This window comes from Pseudopipra pipra, chromosome 19 (assembly GCF_036250125.1).
Source record: "Pseudopipra pipra isolate bDixPip1 chromosome 19, bDixPip1.hap1, whole genome shotgun sequence".
Classification (NCBI taxonomy): Eukaryota; Metazoa; Chordata; class Aves; order Passeriformes; family Pipridae; genus Pseudopipra; species Pseudopipra pipra.
This window is the reverse complement of record NC_087567.1, coordinates 657,628-676,636: the sequence shown is the minus strand read 5'-3', so window position 1 is coordinate 676,636 and position 19,009 is coordinate 657,628. Positions and strand designations below refer to the sequence as shown.

Here is a 19,009-nt window from a genome sequence, read left to right as displayed (position 1 = left end):
TGAAAGTGTTTCTTAGATGATTTCCCTTGATCTTTGTAGAAAGTAATAGAGCAAACCTTGCCATCAAACTTTGCTGTGCTTTTGCAAATTTATATTGAACTCCCTTTTACTAATGCCTTTGATGGCAATCCTTTAAGCCATCTTTGTTGATGATTCTATAAGCAATCCTAACCACTCCTTTGCAACATTTGATTCCTCAAAAGTCAGCTAAGGAATCTATTGAAGAGCTCCATTTCAAAGTAGGGTCTCCCATTACTTGGATTCAGACTTCCAACTCACTGTATTTCAAACCCTTCCAGCTAATACATTTTTACTTCCTGCTTTTTAGAAAATACCACTGAAAAGTGCCTCCTAACACCAATTATTTGCTGAGTTTTGACATACTTTCCCTGTTCCTCTCAATGCATGTGTTTCTAAAGCATCACAGATGTTCTCATCACCATTGCATGACTGAAAAACATACCAAGGAAGCTACCACAGGTCAAGGAGCAAATCACTGAGAAAGGCAGCAATAGAACCGTGCAAGTTCTCTAAGTGCCGTGAGTAGTCCAGATTCTCTCCTTAACACTCTTGACAAATTATTTATAGACGTATTCACGTAGTCAGTAAGATATAAAAATGTTCTAATTATATCATTCAAATCAAGGCACAATTATGCCCTTAGTTTGCCAGACAATGCTTTGCCAAAAAAGGTTTGCCAGAAATGTTTTGACCGAAAAAAGGGGGACCATCTAGAGCATCTGCAGACAAGACGCTATAAAATCTCCAGAGACACGTCTAGCCTGTCTCCACAGAGGGCTTCAAGGTAAGTGCATGCATTTTGTGAGCTTAAAGAAAGAGGAAAATATCCTTAAAAAATTCTGTTACATTTCCCCTCCCTCTGGCAACCATTTCCATGAGGGAGTGCCCATGTGAACAAAAATTTTCAGTGTAATTTCAGTGCATGTCTGTATTATCAATCTACAATTATTCTGTTGTAGAATTCTGTTCAGCAATAAGAAACAACCGCCATTCCTGTTTTACAGGGTTGGCCAGATTCCAGGACTTCTCCAAAGGTAACACACTGAGTAATCCATTCCTAATCTACAGGACAGGGCTTTTAAACAGCTGCACGAGTTCTCTTCATAAATCCTATTATATTTCTGCTGAATTTGCTAGATAATTGAAAATAGGGGGGAAATAAAAAGTGAACTAATTTTTCATTTTTAACACAAAAGATAATTCTTTTAGCAAGAAAGTACTCTCCTGAAGACTCTAATTAAGGACCAGATCAGAGAGGGATTTTCTCTGGCTGTAGATTCTTTTATGTGGAAAACTTTAATCTGGTCAGAATTCATCAAGGTGAGTTACCAAACTGCTCTCATTATTCAGAAGATGTTCTATTTATTGATATAAGACCTACATGTTGTAGAAGACTAAATCTTACTCTAGGGTCAGACTAAGATATTTTTAACTTCAAGTCGAAGTGTATTTAATTGGTTTCTTCTTAAGAGCTTACCTTGGAGATTAGTTAGCAATTTATTAGCTAAAGATCAAGGAGCTTTCTCACTGATCTAGATTATATCATTTTTCTGAGTGATCTACAACTCTTTTTCTCCCCCCAGACGTCTCTGCTGACAAGTTTTCAATAGAGTGCAGGCATGGCCTCTGGAGATGCTGAGATGGCTGTTTTTGGGGAGGCAGCTCCTTACCTCCGAAAGTCAGAAAAGGAGAGAATTGCAGCCCAGAACAAGCCTTTTGATGCCAAGACATCCGTCTTTGTGGTACACGCAAAGGAATCCTTTGTGAAAGGGACAATTCAGAGCAGGGAATCAGGGAAAGTCACTGTCAAGACTGAAAAGGGAGAGGTGAGTGAAAAACAAGCCTGAAGGACAACATTTGATTCATATTCTGAGTTTTCAGTTGACATATGTGGATCTTTTGTTTCCTTGGCAGACCCTGACCGTGAAGGAAGATCAAATCTTCTCCATGAACCCTCCCAAGTATGACAAAATCGAGGACATGGCTATGATGACCCACCTCCATGAACCCGCTGTGCTGTACAACCTCAAAGAGCGTTACGCAGCCTGGATGATCTACGTAAGTGGCAGCAGCAGCTTCCTTTGGGCAGCTGGAGGAACTGCTCTGCCAGGCCCAGGGGAAGCCAACGTGCTGTGTCCCTTCCTCGCAGACCTACTCGGGTCTCTTCTGCGTCACTGTCAACCCCTACAAGTGGCTGCCCGTGTACAACCCGGAGGTGGTGTTGGCCTACCGAGGCAAGAAGCGCCAGGAGGCCCCTCCACACATCTTCTCCATCTCTGACAACGCCTATCAGTTCATGCTGACTGGTGAGTGCTTGATTTCCTTTGAGCTGGTCTTGCAATCATCTCTCTGTAGAGGGAAATGTAGGGCATTCTCTAAAAAGATGGTGCCCCACTTAAAAAAAATCGTGTGTGTGTGAAATTAATGGAAGATTAATGCACTGAGCTTTAATGGTCTGTGTGAGCTGAGTGTCTGTATTCCCATTAGAATCACTAAAGACTTGGACATAATGTAGATAGACTAAATTCAGTGGAAAAACCACCTATTTTGTGATACAGACTTTACTGACTGTAATGGAATCTTACATATATGAATAGATTTATGTATCTTAACCACTAAATTAGTTTCAGACAGAGACTACAGAGTACAGCTAAATGACACGGCCCCTATAAATGAACTGCATTAAGTCAATTTAAATTTTCAAGCATCAATGCTAACAAGTAAAACAGAGTATCTCTGCCTTGAACAGGTACATAAGCCTGACTTTATTATTATGCAAATGGCTTGCATTATGTAAAAGATGTCTAAAGTACATACAGCCCTTAACAACATCTGGAACTCCTACACTGATTTGTGACTGCAACTAAAAATCAACTGCAATAGTGAAAAGTAAACCTCAGAAAACGATGTCAAGGAAAAAAATAAAACTTTTAGCATTTAAATTGAATGACTTCAAAAATGTCTTTCTGCTCTTTCCTCTTCCTTCCACTTCTTGTTTTCTCTTCCCTATATGTGCATTGAAATCAAAGGTGTGTGGGAATTTAGAACTTCTTCTTTTCTTAGAAATTGGGAAATACATTCAGAATAGAAAAATCAGAAATAAAAGTTATCAGTGGATGACCTCAAGACTGAAAAATTTCTGTATTTATAGAGATTATAAAGAAGAGGTGAAAAAGAGTGAAAGAGCTTGGTCATATGTTTCTGTCATTAATGATGCCTCAAAATTTCCGTAAGATTATTCAGGAAACTTTTAGGTTAAGAACAACTTACATACTATCAAAGTATAACCCCTATATTTTCATTACATTTACTTGGCTAATAAGAGATAAGTGGCTTGATGAAGAGACGTCAGGAAAGGCATAAGACTATAAAAGCTTCTCTGAAGTGATGTCTTTACTGAATCAGTTGCTAATAGATGAAGTAGTGCTGGGAGCATCAAAAGTACCCACTAGAATTCCCAGGTCTTTTTACTCTTTCTGTTCCTGGATTCTCTGGAAGCTTCAGTTCTTATTTTTCTCCTAGTTCTCAAATTTTTTGTTATTCATAAATACTAGGAAAAGGTTTCTTATCTCTGTCTCTTCCCCAGATCGGGAGAACCAGTCCATCCTGATCACGTACGTACACCCCCTGCTCGGGTCCCTGAGGGGCTGCCCAGGGCCAGGGCCCCTCCTGCCTGACCACACGCTCTCTGCTTCTCTCCTTGCTCTGACAGCGGAGAATCCGGTGCCGGGAAGACTGTGAACACAAAGCGTGTCATCCAGTACTTTGCAACAATTGCAGCCAGCGGGGAGAAGAAAAAGGAGGAGCAGTCAGGCAAAATGCAGGTGAGTCAGGAAGAACAGACTGGGCACTTGGGCTGTCATTGCCCTGTTGACTCAACACAGTCCATGAGTAATTTTCCCTCGGCAGGGGACGCTTGAGGATCAAATCATCAGCGCCAACCCACTGCTGGAGGCCTTTGGAAACGCCAAGACCGTGAGGAACGACAACTCCTCGCGCTTTGTGAGTTGGTGACTTGGACAAAATCTCTCCCTCTCATGGCAGGGCAAGTGATGCCTGAGCAGGTCTCCATGTAAAGGAGATGTCAGAAGAAACCATACAGGCTGAAATGCTGCTGCTTCTCCTTAACAGGGCAAATTCATCAGAATCCACTTTGGGGCCACAGGCAAACTGGCTTCTGCTGACATTGAAACTTGTAAGAGACTCTCCTGGACTGGTCCAATGCCTTCCCAAATTCCCACCTCCATGTGCATTGCTGTGCCTAACTCTTTCAACCTTCCTGGGCAGATCTGCTGGAGAAGTCCAGAGTCACTTTCCAGCTCAAGGCGGAAAGAAGCTACCACATCTTTTATCAGATCATGTCCAACAAGAAGCCAGAGCTAATTGGTAGGAAGATCACTAACTTTTTTTGAAGGAAGATTACTGAGAAATAGTTCATTGTGTCATCTGGAAAGCTATAGTAATCTTCTTTTTCCCCTTTATTTCTTTCAGACATGCTCCTCATCACCACCAACCCTTACGATTTCCACTTTGTGAGTCAAGGTGAGATCACTGTTCCCAGCATCGATGACCAGGAGGAGCTGATGGCAACAGATGTGAGTAACTTTATCAAACAGGTCATACGGTGGATTGGTGCCCTGGTACATGTACATTTATTTTTCTGTTGCTAGAGTGCCATTGACATCCTGGGCTTCTCTGCTGATGAGAAAACAGCCATCTACAAGCTGACAGGGGCTGTCATGCACTATGGGAACCTGAAGTTCAAGCAGAAACAACGAGAGGAGCAGGCAGAGCCTGACGGCACAGAAGGTATCAGCAGAGTCAGCAAAAGAGATATTCTTTCCAAAAGAGATATTCTTTGTCACAAGAAGGATTTAGGTAGATTTCAGGCTTTAAATATGCAAATGTGTAAACTAAAAAGAAGAGTAGTTGTTCCATGACTAGATGACAGTTGAGACGTATCTCATCTAATGGTACCTGTAGTTTTTATCTGTGACTACTTCATAAGTAACAGATCTGGCTTACCCTGCCAGGAAACTGGAGCCATGGATGTCAATTCCTACACCATTGTTGGTCATACTTAAGTTGAAATACATCTTGCAATCTCTGCTGTAGTGTGGAGTAGTGAAATGGTTCAGCCCTACCAGGAAGGGAAACTGCTCCTCTTCACTCTCACCTATTGGAGTGAACTCTGATGTGAGATGTGTACTTGATTAGTCTCTGTCACAGCAGGAAGGACTGTTCATGCCTCCATCTCTCTGAGTGATGAATCCTCTTGCTATACAACTAGAAAGTACACATGAAGACCCATAGTTACATCTGAAAAAGGATAAAAGCAATGAGCTCTCTTGAAGAACAATTGTAGAAAATTAAGCTCAGAAAGAGTTGCAGACTCTAAATCCTGCAGACAGGAGAGAAATCAGCTTTGTGGCTTTGACAGATATTGTTGTGCACTTTTGGAACAGTCCATCAAGGACCAAATTTTTGGAATTGTTGAATATTTACTGTTTTCTCTTTTCTGGTGTTCAGTTGCTGACAAGGCTGCCTACCTGATGGGTCTGAACTCAGCAGACCTGCTCAAGGCCCTCTGCTACCCCCGAGTCAAGGTGGGGAATGAATACGTGACCAAGGGCCAAACAGTGCAGCAGGTAGGAAAAATAGAATAATCTGGAACATGCTTTGATGGTTGGTGTTGTTTCTCCTCTGCTGTGTGTAGTAACCTCCAAACCTTTCTCTATGCTTTAGGTGAACAATTCAGTGGGTGCCCTGGCAAAGGCTGTCTATGAGAAGATGTTCCTGTGGATGGTTGTTCGCATCAACCAACAGCTGGACACGAAGCAGCCCAGGCAGTACTTCATTGGTGTGCTGGACATTGCTGGCTTCGAGATCTTTGATGTAAAGAACACAGTTTTTTAGCATTTCCATGGAAAAACAATTGAAACTTTTGAGACGTTTAATAGAAGGGAGTATGTTCCTACATTTATTTGTAGGGCTTGTTGGAATCACCATTTTTAATCCTGAAAAAAAAGATTGAAAACTAATCTTTCAATTGCTCTGAATTTGAAACCTCTATTTTTAAATACAAAGCCTATCCTAGAAATATACCACAGGAAAACTACACAGGAAGATGACTTGTATTTATAGTATCAACCCTGGTGAATTAGGATTGTACAAGAAAATACCTTGCTATTATTGCTGATCCTTGAAAGCATTGTATGTCTTTTTATATCTGGCAGTTCAACAGCTTTGAGCAGTTGTGCATCAACTTCACCAATGAGAAACTGCAGCAGTTCTTCAACCACCACATGTTCGTGCTGGAGCAGGAGGAGTACAAGAAGGAGGGAATTGAATGGACATTCATCGACTTTGGGATGGACCTGGCTGCCTGCATTGAGCTCATTGAGAAGGTATGCTTTGTGTTGAATAAGTTAGATCTTCTATATTTGCCAAGAGATGCAATTAAGAAGCACATGAGAATATTTTGGCTTCTTCAAGTACATACCCTGTGGTAACAGGGTGGAAGTGTTTTTGGAGATCATACTCAGATATCAGGACTTTTGGTGAGAGAATTCACTGCTAGATTACAAAAAGAAGTAATATAAAAGGCAGTCATGTTCTATAGGCACCTATCAGTAAGTAGGTTTTATGGAGAGGACAGTATTTCCATCACTTCAAATGAAACAGAAAGACTGAAAACAGTTGAACCTTGGTTAATTTTCTCTGACTTATTGTCATGAAATGTGTGGGAACAGCTTTCTTTTCTGGCTCTAGCAACTTTCCAACCAAAATCTGTTTCTCTCTCGTACCTATTATAATCTCTCCCAGCCAATGGGCATCTTCTCCATCCTGGAAGAGGAGTGCATGTTCCCCAAGGCAACTGACACCTCTTTCAAGAATAAGCTCTATGACCAGCACCTGGGCAAGTCCAACAACTTCCAGAAGCCCAAACCTGCCAAAGGCAAGGCTGAGGCCCACTTCTCCCTGGTGCACTACGCTGGCACAGTGGACTACAACATCACTGGGTGGCTGGAGAAGAACAAGGACCCCCTGAATGAAACTGTCATTGGGCTGTACCAGAAATCATCTGTGAAGACCTTGGCCTTACTCTTTGCCAGCTATGGTGGAGCAGATGCAGGTCAGTTCAGTGAAAATTGTATTTTCAGCATGGGACAATGTTGACACAGAATCGAAGTCATAAATACTAAACATTTAAAATTGGTTTGTGTTCAATTTAATTTTTTTCCCTTTAATTTGCAGAGGCTGGTGGTGGAAAGAAGGGTGGCAAGAAGAAGGGTTCTTCTTTCCAGACTGTCTCAGCTCTTTTCCGGGTACAGTACTGCACCTGTTACCTCTGAAATGGGAAGGAAGGGGGTGAGCTAATATTAAATTTGAAAGGAGTATTTTACATTACTATAATAGTGCTAAATGTCTTTAGAAATTCCACATCAGGTTTTCCAGGATCAATTTTAATATTGCTAATTTGTCATGTCTAAAAATAAGCATTCAGTCTTCAAAATCATGAAAATCTAATAATCTGCGTGTATTTCCCTTTTTTCTTTTTTTTTTTTTGAGCAGCTCTCATTGAGATCTTTGTATTTTTATGTCTTTGGGTCAGACTATGACCATAATATGAGTATTCCTGCATTTCTGTTGAGGAATTGAAAGTAATTTCCAAGCAGATATTTATCATATTGGAATAAACCCCCATTTTTAAGAACTTAAATAGCCTGACTTTTGAAGGCAGAATGTGAGAAGTCTAGGAGTCAATTACTCTTTGTGAATGTGTGAAATTTATATTTATTTTCACTGGCCCAATAGCAACACAAAAGTATTTCAGTCTTTAAAAATGGTGTTCAGTATCTTCAAATAGAAGAAATATTTGGTTTCTCTGGCTTTATCTAAGTGTTCTGAAACCCAGCTTGAGACATTGTGAAGCCATTACCTGGGCTTGATGCCTCAAACATTGGACATAGGAAACTCACATTGCTACCTGCTTCCTCTAGGAGAACTTAAACAAGCTGATGACCAATCTACGGAGCACTCACCCCCATTTTGTGCGCTGCATCATTCCAAATGAGACTAAAACACCTGGTAAGATGGCTCAAGAAGGAAGAGAGTTTGCTCTGATACATCCATTCCTTCTGGACAAACTGCCCAGCCCACAGCTGGATGAACACATCGTGTGGTTGAGGAGCAACTGGCTCATGGGTCGAGCACAGAGGGTGTCAGGGACTAGGGTGACATCAGACTGGTGACCTGTCACTACTGGGGTTCCAGAGGGATCCATCTTGGCCCCTGTGCTCTCCAACATCATCATGAAGGACACAGGACTGGAAGGGATACTCAGCACATTTGCAGATGACCCAAAAGTGGGAGGAACTGTTCAGTGCCTTAAAGGCAGGGAGGCCCTGCAGAGAGACCTCGACAGATCAGAGGGCTGGGAACAAGGGGAAGTGCCAGATTCTGACCCTAGGGTGAATGGACAGACCGGGGAATGAGATGCTGGAAAGCAGTGCTGGGAAAGGGCCCTGGGACTGGGCCCTGGGCCCTGGGAGTCCTGGGGGTGGGTGCCAGTTGGCCCTGAGTCAGCAGTGCCCTGGCAGCCAGGTGGGGCAACCCTGGGGGCATCAGGCCCAGCATGGCTGGCCGGGCCAGGAAGGGGATTGTCCCGCTCTGCTCTGCCCTGGGGCGGCCTCACCTCAACATTGGGGCAGTTTGGGGGGACACAATGGAAGGAAGATCTGAAGCCATTGGAGAGTGTCCAAAGGAGGGAACAAGGATGGGGAAGGGCCTTGTTTTGAAGCCATGTGAGGACACTGAGGGCACTTGGTGTGTTCAGCTGGACAAGAGGAGACTGAGGGGAGACCTCACTGCAGTTCCAACTGCCTGGGCAGGGGCAGAGGAGGGGCAGGGACTGAGCTCTGCTCTGGGGGGACCAGGGACAGCAGCCAGGGAATGGCTGGAGCTGTGTCAGGGCAGGCTCAGGTTGGATCTCAGCCAAAGGTTCTTCCCCCAGAGGCTGGTTGGGCACTGCCCAGGCTCCCCAGGGCAGTGGGCACAGCCCCAAGGCTGCCAGAGCTCCAGGAGGGTTTGGTTGATCCTCTGGGGCACAGGGGGTGACTCTTGGGGATGGGCCTGCGCAGGGCTAAGGGCTGGACTCAATAATCCTTGAAGGTTCCTTCCAATTTGGCATATTCTGTGATTCTGTGATTCCCCTCCACACTGGAATCTGTGCCATTCCTTTGTGCTCTGCTCTGCCTTGCTCAGGTGCCATGGAGCACGAGCTGGTGCTGCACCAGCTGCGCTGTAACGGCGTGTTGGAAGGGATCAGGATTTGCAGGAAAGGGTTCCCCAGCAGAGTCCTCTATGCTGACTTCAAACAGAGGTAAGAGCACTGCACTTCTCAGAATCATTAAAAGTGTTGTTGGTCCATTCATAGGTCCATTCAGTTTGTTGTCAAAAATAGCTATATATGAGCTGGCGGGGTTTAGTGGCTCCTGTGTGTTGGTTGGGAAAAAATAGCCTTCTCTTCCTCTTTTCACAGATACAAGGTGCTTAATGCCAGTGCCATCCCAGAGGGACAGTTCATCGACAGCAAGAAGGCTTCCGAGAAGCTCCTTGGCTCAATCGATGTGGACCACACCCAGTACAAATTTGGACACACCAAGGTACAAACTCCCCATTCCTTCACTCACTCCGTGCCTGTGCTTTGCCCGGCCTGACAGTGATGTGCTGCAACATTCCCTCTCTAAGGTGTTCTTCAAAGCTGGGCTGCTGGGGCTCCTGGAGGAGATGAGGGATGAGAAGCTGGCACAGCTCATCACCCGCACACAGGCCAGATGCAGAGGCTTCCTGATGAGGGTGGAGTACCAGAGAATGGTGGAGAGAAGGTACACATTCCTCGTCTTCAGTTAAACTCACTGTGCTTGAGGGAAAGTGTTGACACTTTTCAGACTGAAAATACTCATTGCACATCTGAATTATGCTCCAGAGAGTCCATCTTCTGCATCCAGTACAACATTCGTGCATTCATGAATGTCAAACACTGGCCCTGGATGAAGCTGTTCTTCAAGATCAAGCCCTTGCTGAAGAGTGCAGAGTCTGAGAAGGAGATGGCCAACATGAAACAAGAGTTTGAGAAAACCAAGGAAGAGCTTGCAAAGTCTGAGGCAAAGCGGAAGGAGCTGGAGGAGAAAATGGTTTCTTTGCTTCAGGAGAAAAATGACCTGCAGCTCCAAGTGCAAGCTGTGAGTTTATCACCAATAATTTATCACTCAGAAAATGGATATGTACATTCAGACTGTTCGTTGTGAACAGAAGGTCAGACTGTAGAAGACCAAAAGTCATACATTTGGGGAATTATCTGTCATATGTATGTGAAGGTGAGGAAACAAACGTCTGGCAGTTGTGTGATGAGCACTGACAGCCAGGGCAAAGAAACAGGGAGAAACTGGGAGTCAGTACTCTTGCCTTCAGAGGAAAGAGGCAGATGTAGCTCATAAACATGACATACTCAGGGCAGAATGCACCCCCAATTCCCTCTGAGCAGGTGAATGCTGCAGGAAGGATCTCCATCTCACCAGGATGGAGAACTCTGAATTAATTTTGGAGTATAAATGCAAACTGGAGTTCAAAGTGGCACTCTCTATGTTGTAGACTTAAATGGTATGAAATCTATAATGAAGCAGAAGAAGTTCTTGGGGGTTTTGAACATTGCAGGGCTTTTTTGCATTTCTAGTCTGGATTTCATATTGTAGTTCCAGTATAAACAACATCCTGTGGTAGTAAAATTATTAATATTTAAGATTGAGAGTTCTAGCTAAGAAGTTATCTTTATTAAAAGAATGCTCCTTTGCACTAAAAGCCATTTTTGCATTAATATTTGTGTCAGTTCCCCAACATTCAGACATATTGCCCCCTGAGCTCCCTTTTCTCTGCCAACTGGTTGCAGAGACCCAATTCACACATTGTATCAGAAAAAAAAGAAAGTGGTGAGGAAAACCAACCCTCTCAATGTTAACAAAGATAAGTATTTGGAGGGATGTTCTACTTAAGTAGCTTGTTAACTACAGCAATTCTAAGGAAACAAACAGTAAATAACATGACTATGTGGAGAGACTGGTTCATGGTGGAGCTTATAGGAATGGTACACCCAGTTTTATCTTCATCTGTATGGGGAATTGGAAACAATCATGGACAATTTAACTTTTAGTTGAAAGAAATATTCTCTAACTAAAGAAATTCATGGCCAGACCTCTCAATCTCAATATTAATAATTTTGCCATCACAGTTCCATGAACCTTGTAGACACACAGGACTTCACAAAAATAGAATATTGCTTAAAAATATAAGCAAAAGTATACTTAAATATCACTTTACAAAGTCATCTAAATCTATCCTATAAATAACCTAATTTGCCAACTAAAAATAGAACACTGTATTAATTACATTTATTTGAATATTTCCATAGAAAATGGGCACCCCTATGTTACCTGTTTTCCTTAGTATAAGAAGAATAAATATCCCATTGGACTTTCTTGTATATCTTAAGATATGTTCCTTTCAAATTCCTTTGGAACAAAACAAATTCATGATAAAAAAAGCCCATCAAAGGGTAAGACAAGGAACTGATCAGCTGAAATCAGCACATGCCACCCCAAATACAGCATGGAAGGGACACACCTAATTTACCCCACTTGCCTAAGCAATAGCATTCATACATTCATAGAGAGAGGATTCTTATTTCTCTTCAATTACTCTTGAGATTATCAGACCCTTTATTCCCAACTTCATAACAGGTTCAGAAGGATTCCGTTGCTGAAGGATAGATATTTAATGCAGTGTTTATGAACAAAAATGTCTCCGAGCCCCCCTCTCCCCTAGGTACATGAGAAATTCTCACACCTACCAAAACTCTGAGAAACTTTTAGGAGAGAGAAAATAGGTTAGAAATCAATATTGTTTCACCTCAAAAGCTGTATAACGCATCCCAGGGAAACAAACAAACAAACCAACAAAACCAAACACACAAACAAACAAAAAAACCAACATCAAAACCAACCCCAAAACGATCAACAAGATTAAAGTTGCTTCAACATACACACTTACTTACATAGAAAAGTTCAGAAAACAAATCAAGAAAATCTGTGTCTCCCCCACAGGAGGCAGATAGCCTGGCTGATGCTGAGGAAAGGTGTGACCAGCTCATCAAAACCAAAATCCAGCTGGAAGCCAAAGTTAAAGAAGTGACTGAAAGGGCTGAGGATGAGGAGGAAATCAATGCTGAGCTGACAGCCAAGAAGAGGAAACTGGAGGATGAATGTTCAGAGCTGAAGAAAGATATTGATGACCTTGAGCTAACACTGGCCAAGGTGGAGAAGGAAAAGCACGCCACTGAAAACAAGGTACGAGGCAGAAAATCTCACCCACGCTCCAGAAAAGAGCCCCGTGCTCTTCCAGGACTTCTGTATCTACTTCCTTGATTTACACTTGCTCCCTTCTTCCTAAAGGTGAAAAACCTCACAGAGGAGATGGCAGCCTTGGACGAGACCATCGCCAAGCTGACAAAAGAGAAGAAAGCCCTCCAAGAGGCCCATCAGCAGACCCTAGATGACCTGCAGGCAGAGGAGGACAAAGTCAATACACTGACCAAAGCCAAGACCAAGCTGGAGCAGCAAGTGGACGATGTAAGCCCACGGACACACAGCAGGAACAGACAGGTATGGAGTTTGAGCTGGCTGGTGGAGCACTCATGGCCTTGTTCTGTGTAGCTGGAAGGGTCCCTGGAGCAAGAGAAGAAACTGCGCATGGACCTGGAGAGAGCCAAGAGGAAACTGGAAGGAGACCTGAAGCTGGCCCAGGACAGCATCATGGATCTGGAGAATGATAAGCAGCAGCTGGATGAGAAACTGAAGAAGTGAGTGTGGCCCTGGGGCACCTCAGTGCTGGGCTGCAGCTCTTGTCTTCTTCCTTTGAGCTGTAACCCACTTTGCTTTGCCCAAAGGAAAGACTTTGAAATCAGCCAGATCCAGAGCAAAATCGAGGATGAACAAGCCCTGGGCATGCAACTACAGAAGAAGATCAAGGAGCTGCAGGCAAGTGTCTGCCCTTCCCCTGCCTGCCCCAGGCTCAGCTCAGGGAGGAGGAGGGCACGGGTGTGAAGGGTCCCTCGTGTTCTCCAGGCCCGTATTGAGGAACTGGAGGAGGAAATCGAGGCCGAGCGAACCTCTCGCGCTAAAGCAGAGAAGCATCGGGCTGACCTGTCCAGGGAGCTGGAGGAGATCAGCGAGCGCCTGGAAGAAGCAGGAGGGGCGACGGCAGCTCAGGTGGAGATGAACAAGAAGCGGGAGGCAGAATTCCAGAAGATGCGCCGGGACCTCGAAGAGGCCACGCTGCAGCACGAAGCCACGGCTGCCGCCCTGCGCAAGAAGCACGCGGACAGCACAGCTGAGCTGGGGGAGCAGATCGACAACCTGCAGCGCGTCAAGCAGAAGCTGGAGAAGGAGAAGAGCGAGCTCAAGATGGAGATTGATGACTTGGCCAGTAACATGGAGTCTGTCTCCAAAGCCAAGGTATGGAAAAACAGACTGAAAACCACTTGGAAATTAATTCCATTGAAATACGTCTTTTCAAATTATGGCCTGGTTACCATCTAACTCCCTGTCTCTCTATGGAGCTGTTTCTTACCTTCTAACACCAAGGAACAGTCCAGACCTTGCAAGTCTGTTCATGTTTTTCTGCTTAGAGTCCTGCTCTTCCGAATAAGAAGGTGTCTAGATCCTAATCTTCTTTCATTCTCTGTGACCTCCACAGGCAAACCTGGAGAAGATGTGCCGCACCCTGGAAGACCAGCTGAGTGAGATTAAGACAAAGGAAGAAGAGCATCAGCGCATGATCAATGACCTCAATGCTCAAAGAGCTCGTCTGCAGACAGAAGCAGGTAACATACCCCCACATGCCTCTGGAATGGGACAACCTGTAATTAATGATAAAAGAAAAAGGAATGAAGCTTTGCTCAAATTGATCTAGTCTCTGTGATCTGTTATACAGTGCTTAAAAGACACATTGACTTAGTATTGATTTTAAATTGCAGTCTGTCTGTAAACTTTCTTAGGTGAATATTCACGCCAAGTGGAAGAAAAAGATGGTTTGATATCTCAGCTATCCAGAGGCAAACAGGCATTCACTCAACAGATTGAGGAACTAAAGAGACATTTAGAGGAAGAAATAAAGGTAAATGTACTTCCAGTAAGGGTGTTGACTTTGGACTGAGGTTCTGTTTTCTTTCAGGATATTTCCTACTCTCGCATAAAATCAGAATGTTAGCCACATCAGTTTCATTTTTGAGCTATAAAACAAGATGGACAATTTTGCCACCTTAATCTCTACTGTGGGAAGGGAAATTGAGGAAGACATCCTCTCCAATTTGAATACTAAGACAGAAAAACATTTTTAGGTCTTTATTCAGATTTATAATGGCATATAAAAAATGATTGAGATATATCTAAAAATAAATTGTCCATCTTAGTCTATTTTTCTAAGCTGAAAATTTAGAGTATATTTAAAGGGATTCAACAATTTCCTGATTTACAGTTGTCATTTAGAATTATCCATCATCTCTCCTGAGAATACTTTCTACATTAGAATGAATGAAGAGATAAGAAAGTTCTCTAAATGTGAAATCAACATGCCATTTTCCCTTGGGTTGACTTTAAATGTCAGATGGAAAGACTCTTCAACCACTTTCGTGAAGTTAACATTCTGCTGTCTCTCAGGAAATTAATTGTCCCCATCCAATTGTCTCCCAAGGCCAAGAATGCCCTGGCCCACGCCCTGCAGTCCGCTCGCCACGACTGTGACTTGCTCCGGGAACAATATGAGGAGGAGCAGGAAGCCAAGGGGGAGCTGCAGCGCGCCCTGTCCAAGGCCAACAGCGAAGTGGCCCAGTGGAGAACCAAATACGAGACGGACGCGATTCAGCGCACGGAGGAGCTCGAGGAGGCCAAGTACGTGGGGAGTGGGATGAGAAATGACTGCAGAAGACTGAGAGCGGTCAAGGGAAATGGAAGTCTCTGAGTGGGCTGAGACAGGGCTGGGATGAAGGCAGGGATATACTGTCTTTGTGTGCAAAGCAGATAGAGGGGAGGAGGAAAAAAGTGTATATTGGAAGGGAAGGCATAGGCTTTAGGGCTAGAAGTGCAAAGACAGGCCTAATGCACACAGAAAGGACAGATCCTTTAGGATCTGTGAAAAGTGCTCAGCTCAAACCCCCCAAAGTGGCCAACTGCCCTCTCATGGTAGTGCAGAACTGACTCCCTTCTAAGCTCTAAGCTGCCACTGTGCTCATCTCCTCCCAGGAAGAAGCTGGCACAGCGCCTGCAGGATGCAGAGGAACACGTCGAAGCTGTCAATGCCAAATGTGCCTCCCTGGAAAAGACAAAGCAGAGGCTGCAGAATGAAGTGGAGGACCTGATGATTGATGTGGAGCGATCCAATGCTGCCTGCGCTGCTCTGGACAAGAAGCAGAAGAACTTTGACAAGGTCTTTTGGGCTCCAGCCCTGGGACTCCTGGGCAGAGCCTCCCCCCGGGATGGCCACATCCCTACTCACGCCCCGTTTCTCTTCAGATCCTGGCAGAATGGAAGCAGAAGTATGAGGAAACGCAGGCTGAGCTGGAGGCCTCCCAGAAGGAGTCTCGCTCCCTCAGCACGGAGCTGTTTAAGATGAAGAATGCCTATGAGGAGTCCTTGGACCACCTGGAAACAATGAAGCGGGAGAACAAGAACTTGCAGCGTAAGTCCCTGGCCCTCTGCTCCGGGATGGGCTTTCTCACCAGCTGAGCATTGCTGCGGGGTCTGTGCCTGCAGCTCTGCAAAGATGCCTGTCACCCTGGTGGGACAGGGCCCTTCCCATTCTGCTCTGGGCCTGAGCAAGCCTTTTTTCTTTGTTCCCACAGAGGAGATTTCCGACCTCACGGAGCAGATTGCGGAGGGAGGAAAGGCAATTCATGAGCTGGAGAAAGTCAAGAAGCAAGTTGAGCAGGAGAAATCTGAAATCCAGGCTGCTCTGGAGGAAGCTGAGGTACCTGGCCAGAATCATTGCTGTCTGCACTAAATGTGTGAGCAAGGCAGAAACAATGCTAAAAAGGCCTTGCTTCTGCTCTGTTCTGGCTGTGGAGGGCAGCCAGCTGAGATTTCCTGGAATATTCTCTAATTCCCTAGAAAGCAAAGCAGTAGGTTTATCAGTGTTCCCCATGTTTGTGTCCACTTGTCCAGGCCTCTCTGGAACATGAAGAGGGGAAGATCCTGCGCCTGCAGCTGGAGCTCAACCAGGTGAAGTCTGAGATTGACAGGAAGATAGCAGAGAAAGATGAGGAGATTGACCAGCTGAAGAGGAACCACCTCAGAATTGTGGAGTCCTTGCAGAGCAGCCTGGATGCTGAGATCAGGAGCAGGAATGAAGCCCTGAGGCTGAAGAAGAAGATGGAGGGAGACCTGAATGAAATGGAGATCCAGCTCAGCCACGCCAACCGTGTGGCTGCAGAGACACAAAAGAACCTGAGAAACACACAGGGAGTGCTCAAGGTCTGTTCAGCAGAGCTGCAGAAAGAGAAATGAGATCCCCGACATTTTTGGCCCTCAAGCGCACACTGACACCATGTAATTCCTCTTGTCTCTCTTACAGGACACCCAGATCCATTTGGACGATGCTCTCAGGACCCAGGATGACCTGAAGGAGCAGGTGGCCATGGTGGAGCGCAGAGCAAACCTGCTGCAGGCTGAAGTTGAGGAGCTACGGGCAGCCCTGGAGCAGACGGAGCGGTCGAGGAAAGTGGCTGAGCAGGAGCTCCTGGATGCCACTGAACGTGTGCAGCTCCTCCATACCCAGGTCAGGGCAAGGAGCAAAGGCAGCCGTGTTGACACTTAACAAACCCAGAGAGCTGGAATATACCAGGGGACAGGCAGTACCGGAATGGCCTCTCTACTGCTGTCCACCAGGAAAGGCATGTTCAGTGTCCATCACCCGAGCCCACCACTGGCATTACGTAAACAACCACTGTACAAAGAATTCCACATTCACAGTTGCCGATGGAACGGGAAAGACTTGGCTCAGGCAGTAGGTTTGTTATTGCAGACCTTAGAATAAAAATCTTGCCATGTCCTTCCTGTTGCACAGAACACCAGCTTGATCAACACCAAGAAGAAGCTGGAGACAGACATTTCTCAGATTCAGAGCGAAATGGAGGATACGATCCAGGAGGCCCGCAATGCTGAAGAGAAGGCCAAGAAGGCCATCACAGATGTGAGTCGGGGCTCCTTTCATTGCTGATGGGGGATGTATTCTCCCCAAAATGTCTCCAGCCTCACAAGGGCTTTGACCTCTTGCTCTGCTCAGGCGGCCATGATGGCAGAAGAGCTGAAGAAGGAGCAGGACACCAGTGCCCACCTGGAGAGGATGAAGAAGAACCTGGACCAGACAGTGAAGGACCTGCAGCTTCGTCTGGAAGAGGCCGAGCAGTTGGCCCTGAAGGGAGGCAAGAAGCAAATCCAGAAGCTGGAGGCCAGGGTGAGTAGGGCTGTGTTGGTGCATGAGTGACCCCGTCCCTTGGAGAGACACCCCCAGGGAAGCTGCAGGGACGGGCTTCTCATTGCAGGTGCGGGAGCTGGAAGGGGAGGTTGATGCTGAGCAGAAGCGCAGCGCTGAAGCCGTGAAGGGTGTGCGCAAGTACGAGAGGAGGGTGAAGGAACTCACCTACCAGGTATTGGCCCCTGTGGGCATCTGCAAAAACTGAAAGTGTTTGCACCTGATTGCCAAGGGGAATTGCTACCTGCCATAGTGGGGGAAACAATTCACACTCTTTCCTGTTTGCCAACTGCTTTAGTCTGAGGAAGACCGGAAGAATATTCTCAGGCTACAGGATCTGGTGGACAAGCTGCAAATGAAGGTGAAATCCTACAAGAGACAATCTGAGGAGGCTGTAAGTATCACTCTGAGTGCTTGGCAAGAAACACTTTCCAAGAGGGTAGCTTGGCCACTGAGGAAGCTTGGCCCAATAGAAGAAAGTTGGAAGGTGTCACTGGTCAATAATGGAGTTCTTCAAGTTCTCTGAAAGGCTCTTAAATCAGCCTCGCCTTGGAGAATGAAATCAATGAGTCACTAACAAGACTAATAAGAGGGCAAATGCACACAGCATTTTTTGCATCAGGACAACAAAGCAGCCTGTAAGAAGGAGTCTTATTAATGGTAAGGATAGTACAGTACATTAAGAAGTTTTGAAAATAACTTAGTTTCAAATTTTTGATAGCAGACAGAGAAGGTGTTGGAAGTATCCTCCCAAGCCACTTTGCGTTCAGCTCTTAGAATTGTGCAGGGACCCTTTGCCTGTTTCTGGGCGTGCAGCACTCAGGGAGGAACTGAGGGAATCCTGCAGTCCCTGAATTTATGATTGGCTGAGCGTGGTTTCTTCACTGTGGCAAACAGCCCAGCCCAGACAAAGGCTTCTGGACTCAGTGAGGAGGGTCTGTGAGAGGGGCACTGAGGAGTTTTCAAGGATCTCACTGAGACTCACGGATAAGCTGTGGTGGGTGGTGGATGGAAGTTTGTGCCCTCCCCCAGGCCAAGGCACAGGAGCAGTGACACCCCTGCTCCTCACCACCAACTCCTTCTCTCTCCCAGGAGCAGCTCTCCAATGTCAACCTCTCCAAGTTCCGCAAGATCCAGCACGAGCTGGAGGAAGCCGAGGAACGGGCTGACATTGCAGAGTCACAGGTCAACAAGCTCCGAGCCAAGAGTCGGGAGTTTCATAGGAGGATAGAAGAGGAAGAGTGAGATTGTCATGAGGTACAAAGTGACCTGCGGGCTGCACAAAGTGTGAACCCTTTGTCACTTCCTTCTGCAATGTACCCACCTCAGTGTCTAGTGAATAAAGAGTAGATTCCTCTGCAAACACACCATGACCAGTGCCTTCTTTGGGTTTGGTTTTCTCACC

At 45.4% G+C, this 19,009-nt stretch overlaps 1 protein-coding gene and 1 long non-coding RNA gene across 3 annotated transcripts in view; one reads left to right on the top strand and one right to left on the bottom strand.

Annotated features, from left to right (window-relative positions):
- LOC135424399 (uncharacterized) overlaps positions 1-19,009 on the bottom strand; it is a 95,048-nt gene that overhangs the window by 30,849 nt on the left and 45,190 nt on the right. The window contains exons 9-10 of one of the 2 annotated variants that reach the window (XR_010435184.1): positions 9,717-10,122; positions 1,692-5,340 (exon numbers count right to left, since the gene is read on the bottom strand). The exons of the other annotated variant lie outside the window; for it this stretch is intronic. This is a non-coding gene — a long non-coding RNA (uncharacterized LOC135424399). The remainder of the gene's footprint in view (positions 1-1,691; positions 5,341-9,716; positions 10,123-19,009) is intronic. 2 annotated transcript variants of the gene reach the window in all.
- Positions 1,626-18,967, top strand: LOC135424397 (myosin heavy chain, skeletal muscle, adult-like). The gene is made up of 38 exons (XM_064675596.1): positions 1,626-1,847; positions 1,936-2,079; positions 2,171-2,327; positions 3,608-3,635; positions 3,734-3,845; positions 3,931-4,023; positions 4,153-4,216; positions 4,309-4,407; positions 4,513-4,616; positions 4,692-4,830; positions 5,551-5,669; positions 5,767-5,916; positions 6,258-6,428; positions 6,847-7,156; positions 7,279-7,349; positions 8,025-8,112; positions 9,289-9,406; positions 9,566-9,689; positions 9,775-9,911; positions 10,013-10,268; positions 12,183-12,425; positions 12,531-12,707; positions 12,792-12,937; positions 13,025-13,115; positions 13,203-13,592; positions 13,834-13,960; positions 14,135-14,253; positions 14,830-15,026; positions 15,378-15,561; positions 15,648-15,813; positions 15,977-16,101; positions 16,296-16,604; positions 16,705-16,908; positions 17,197-17,322; positions 17,416-17,586; positions 17,675-17,779; positions 17,903-17,998; positions 18,697-18,967. The coding sequence occupies exons 1-38, from the start codon at positions 1,641-1,643 to the stop codon at positions 18,847-18,849; spliced, it is 5,820 nt and encodes a 1,939-aa protein (XP_064531666.1). The 5' UTR covers positions 1,626-1,640; the 3' UTR covers positions 18,850-18,967.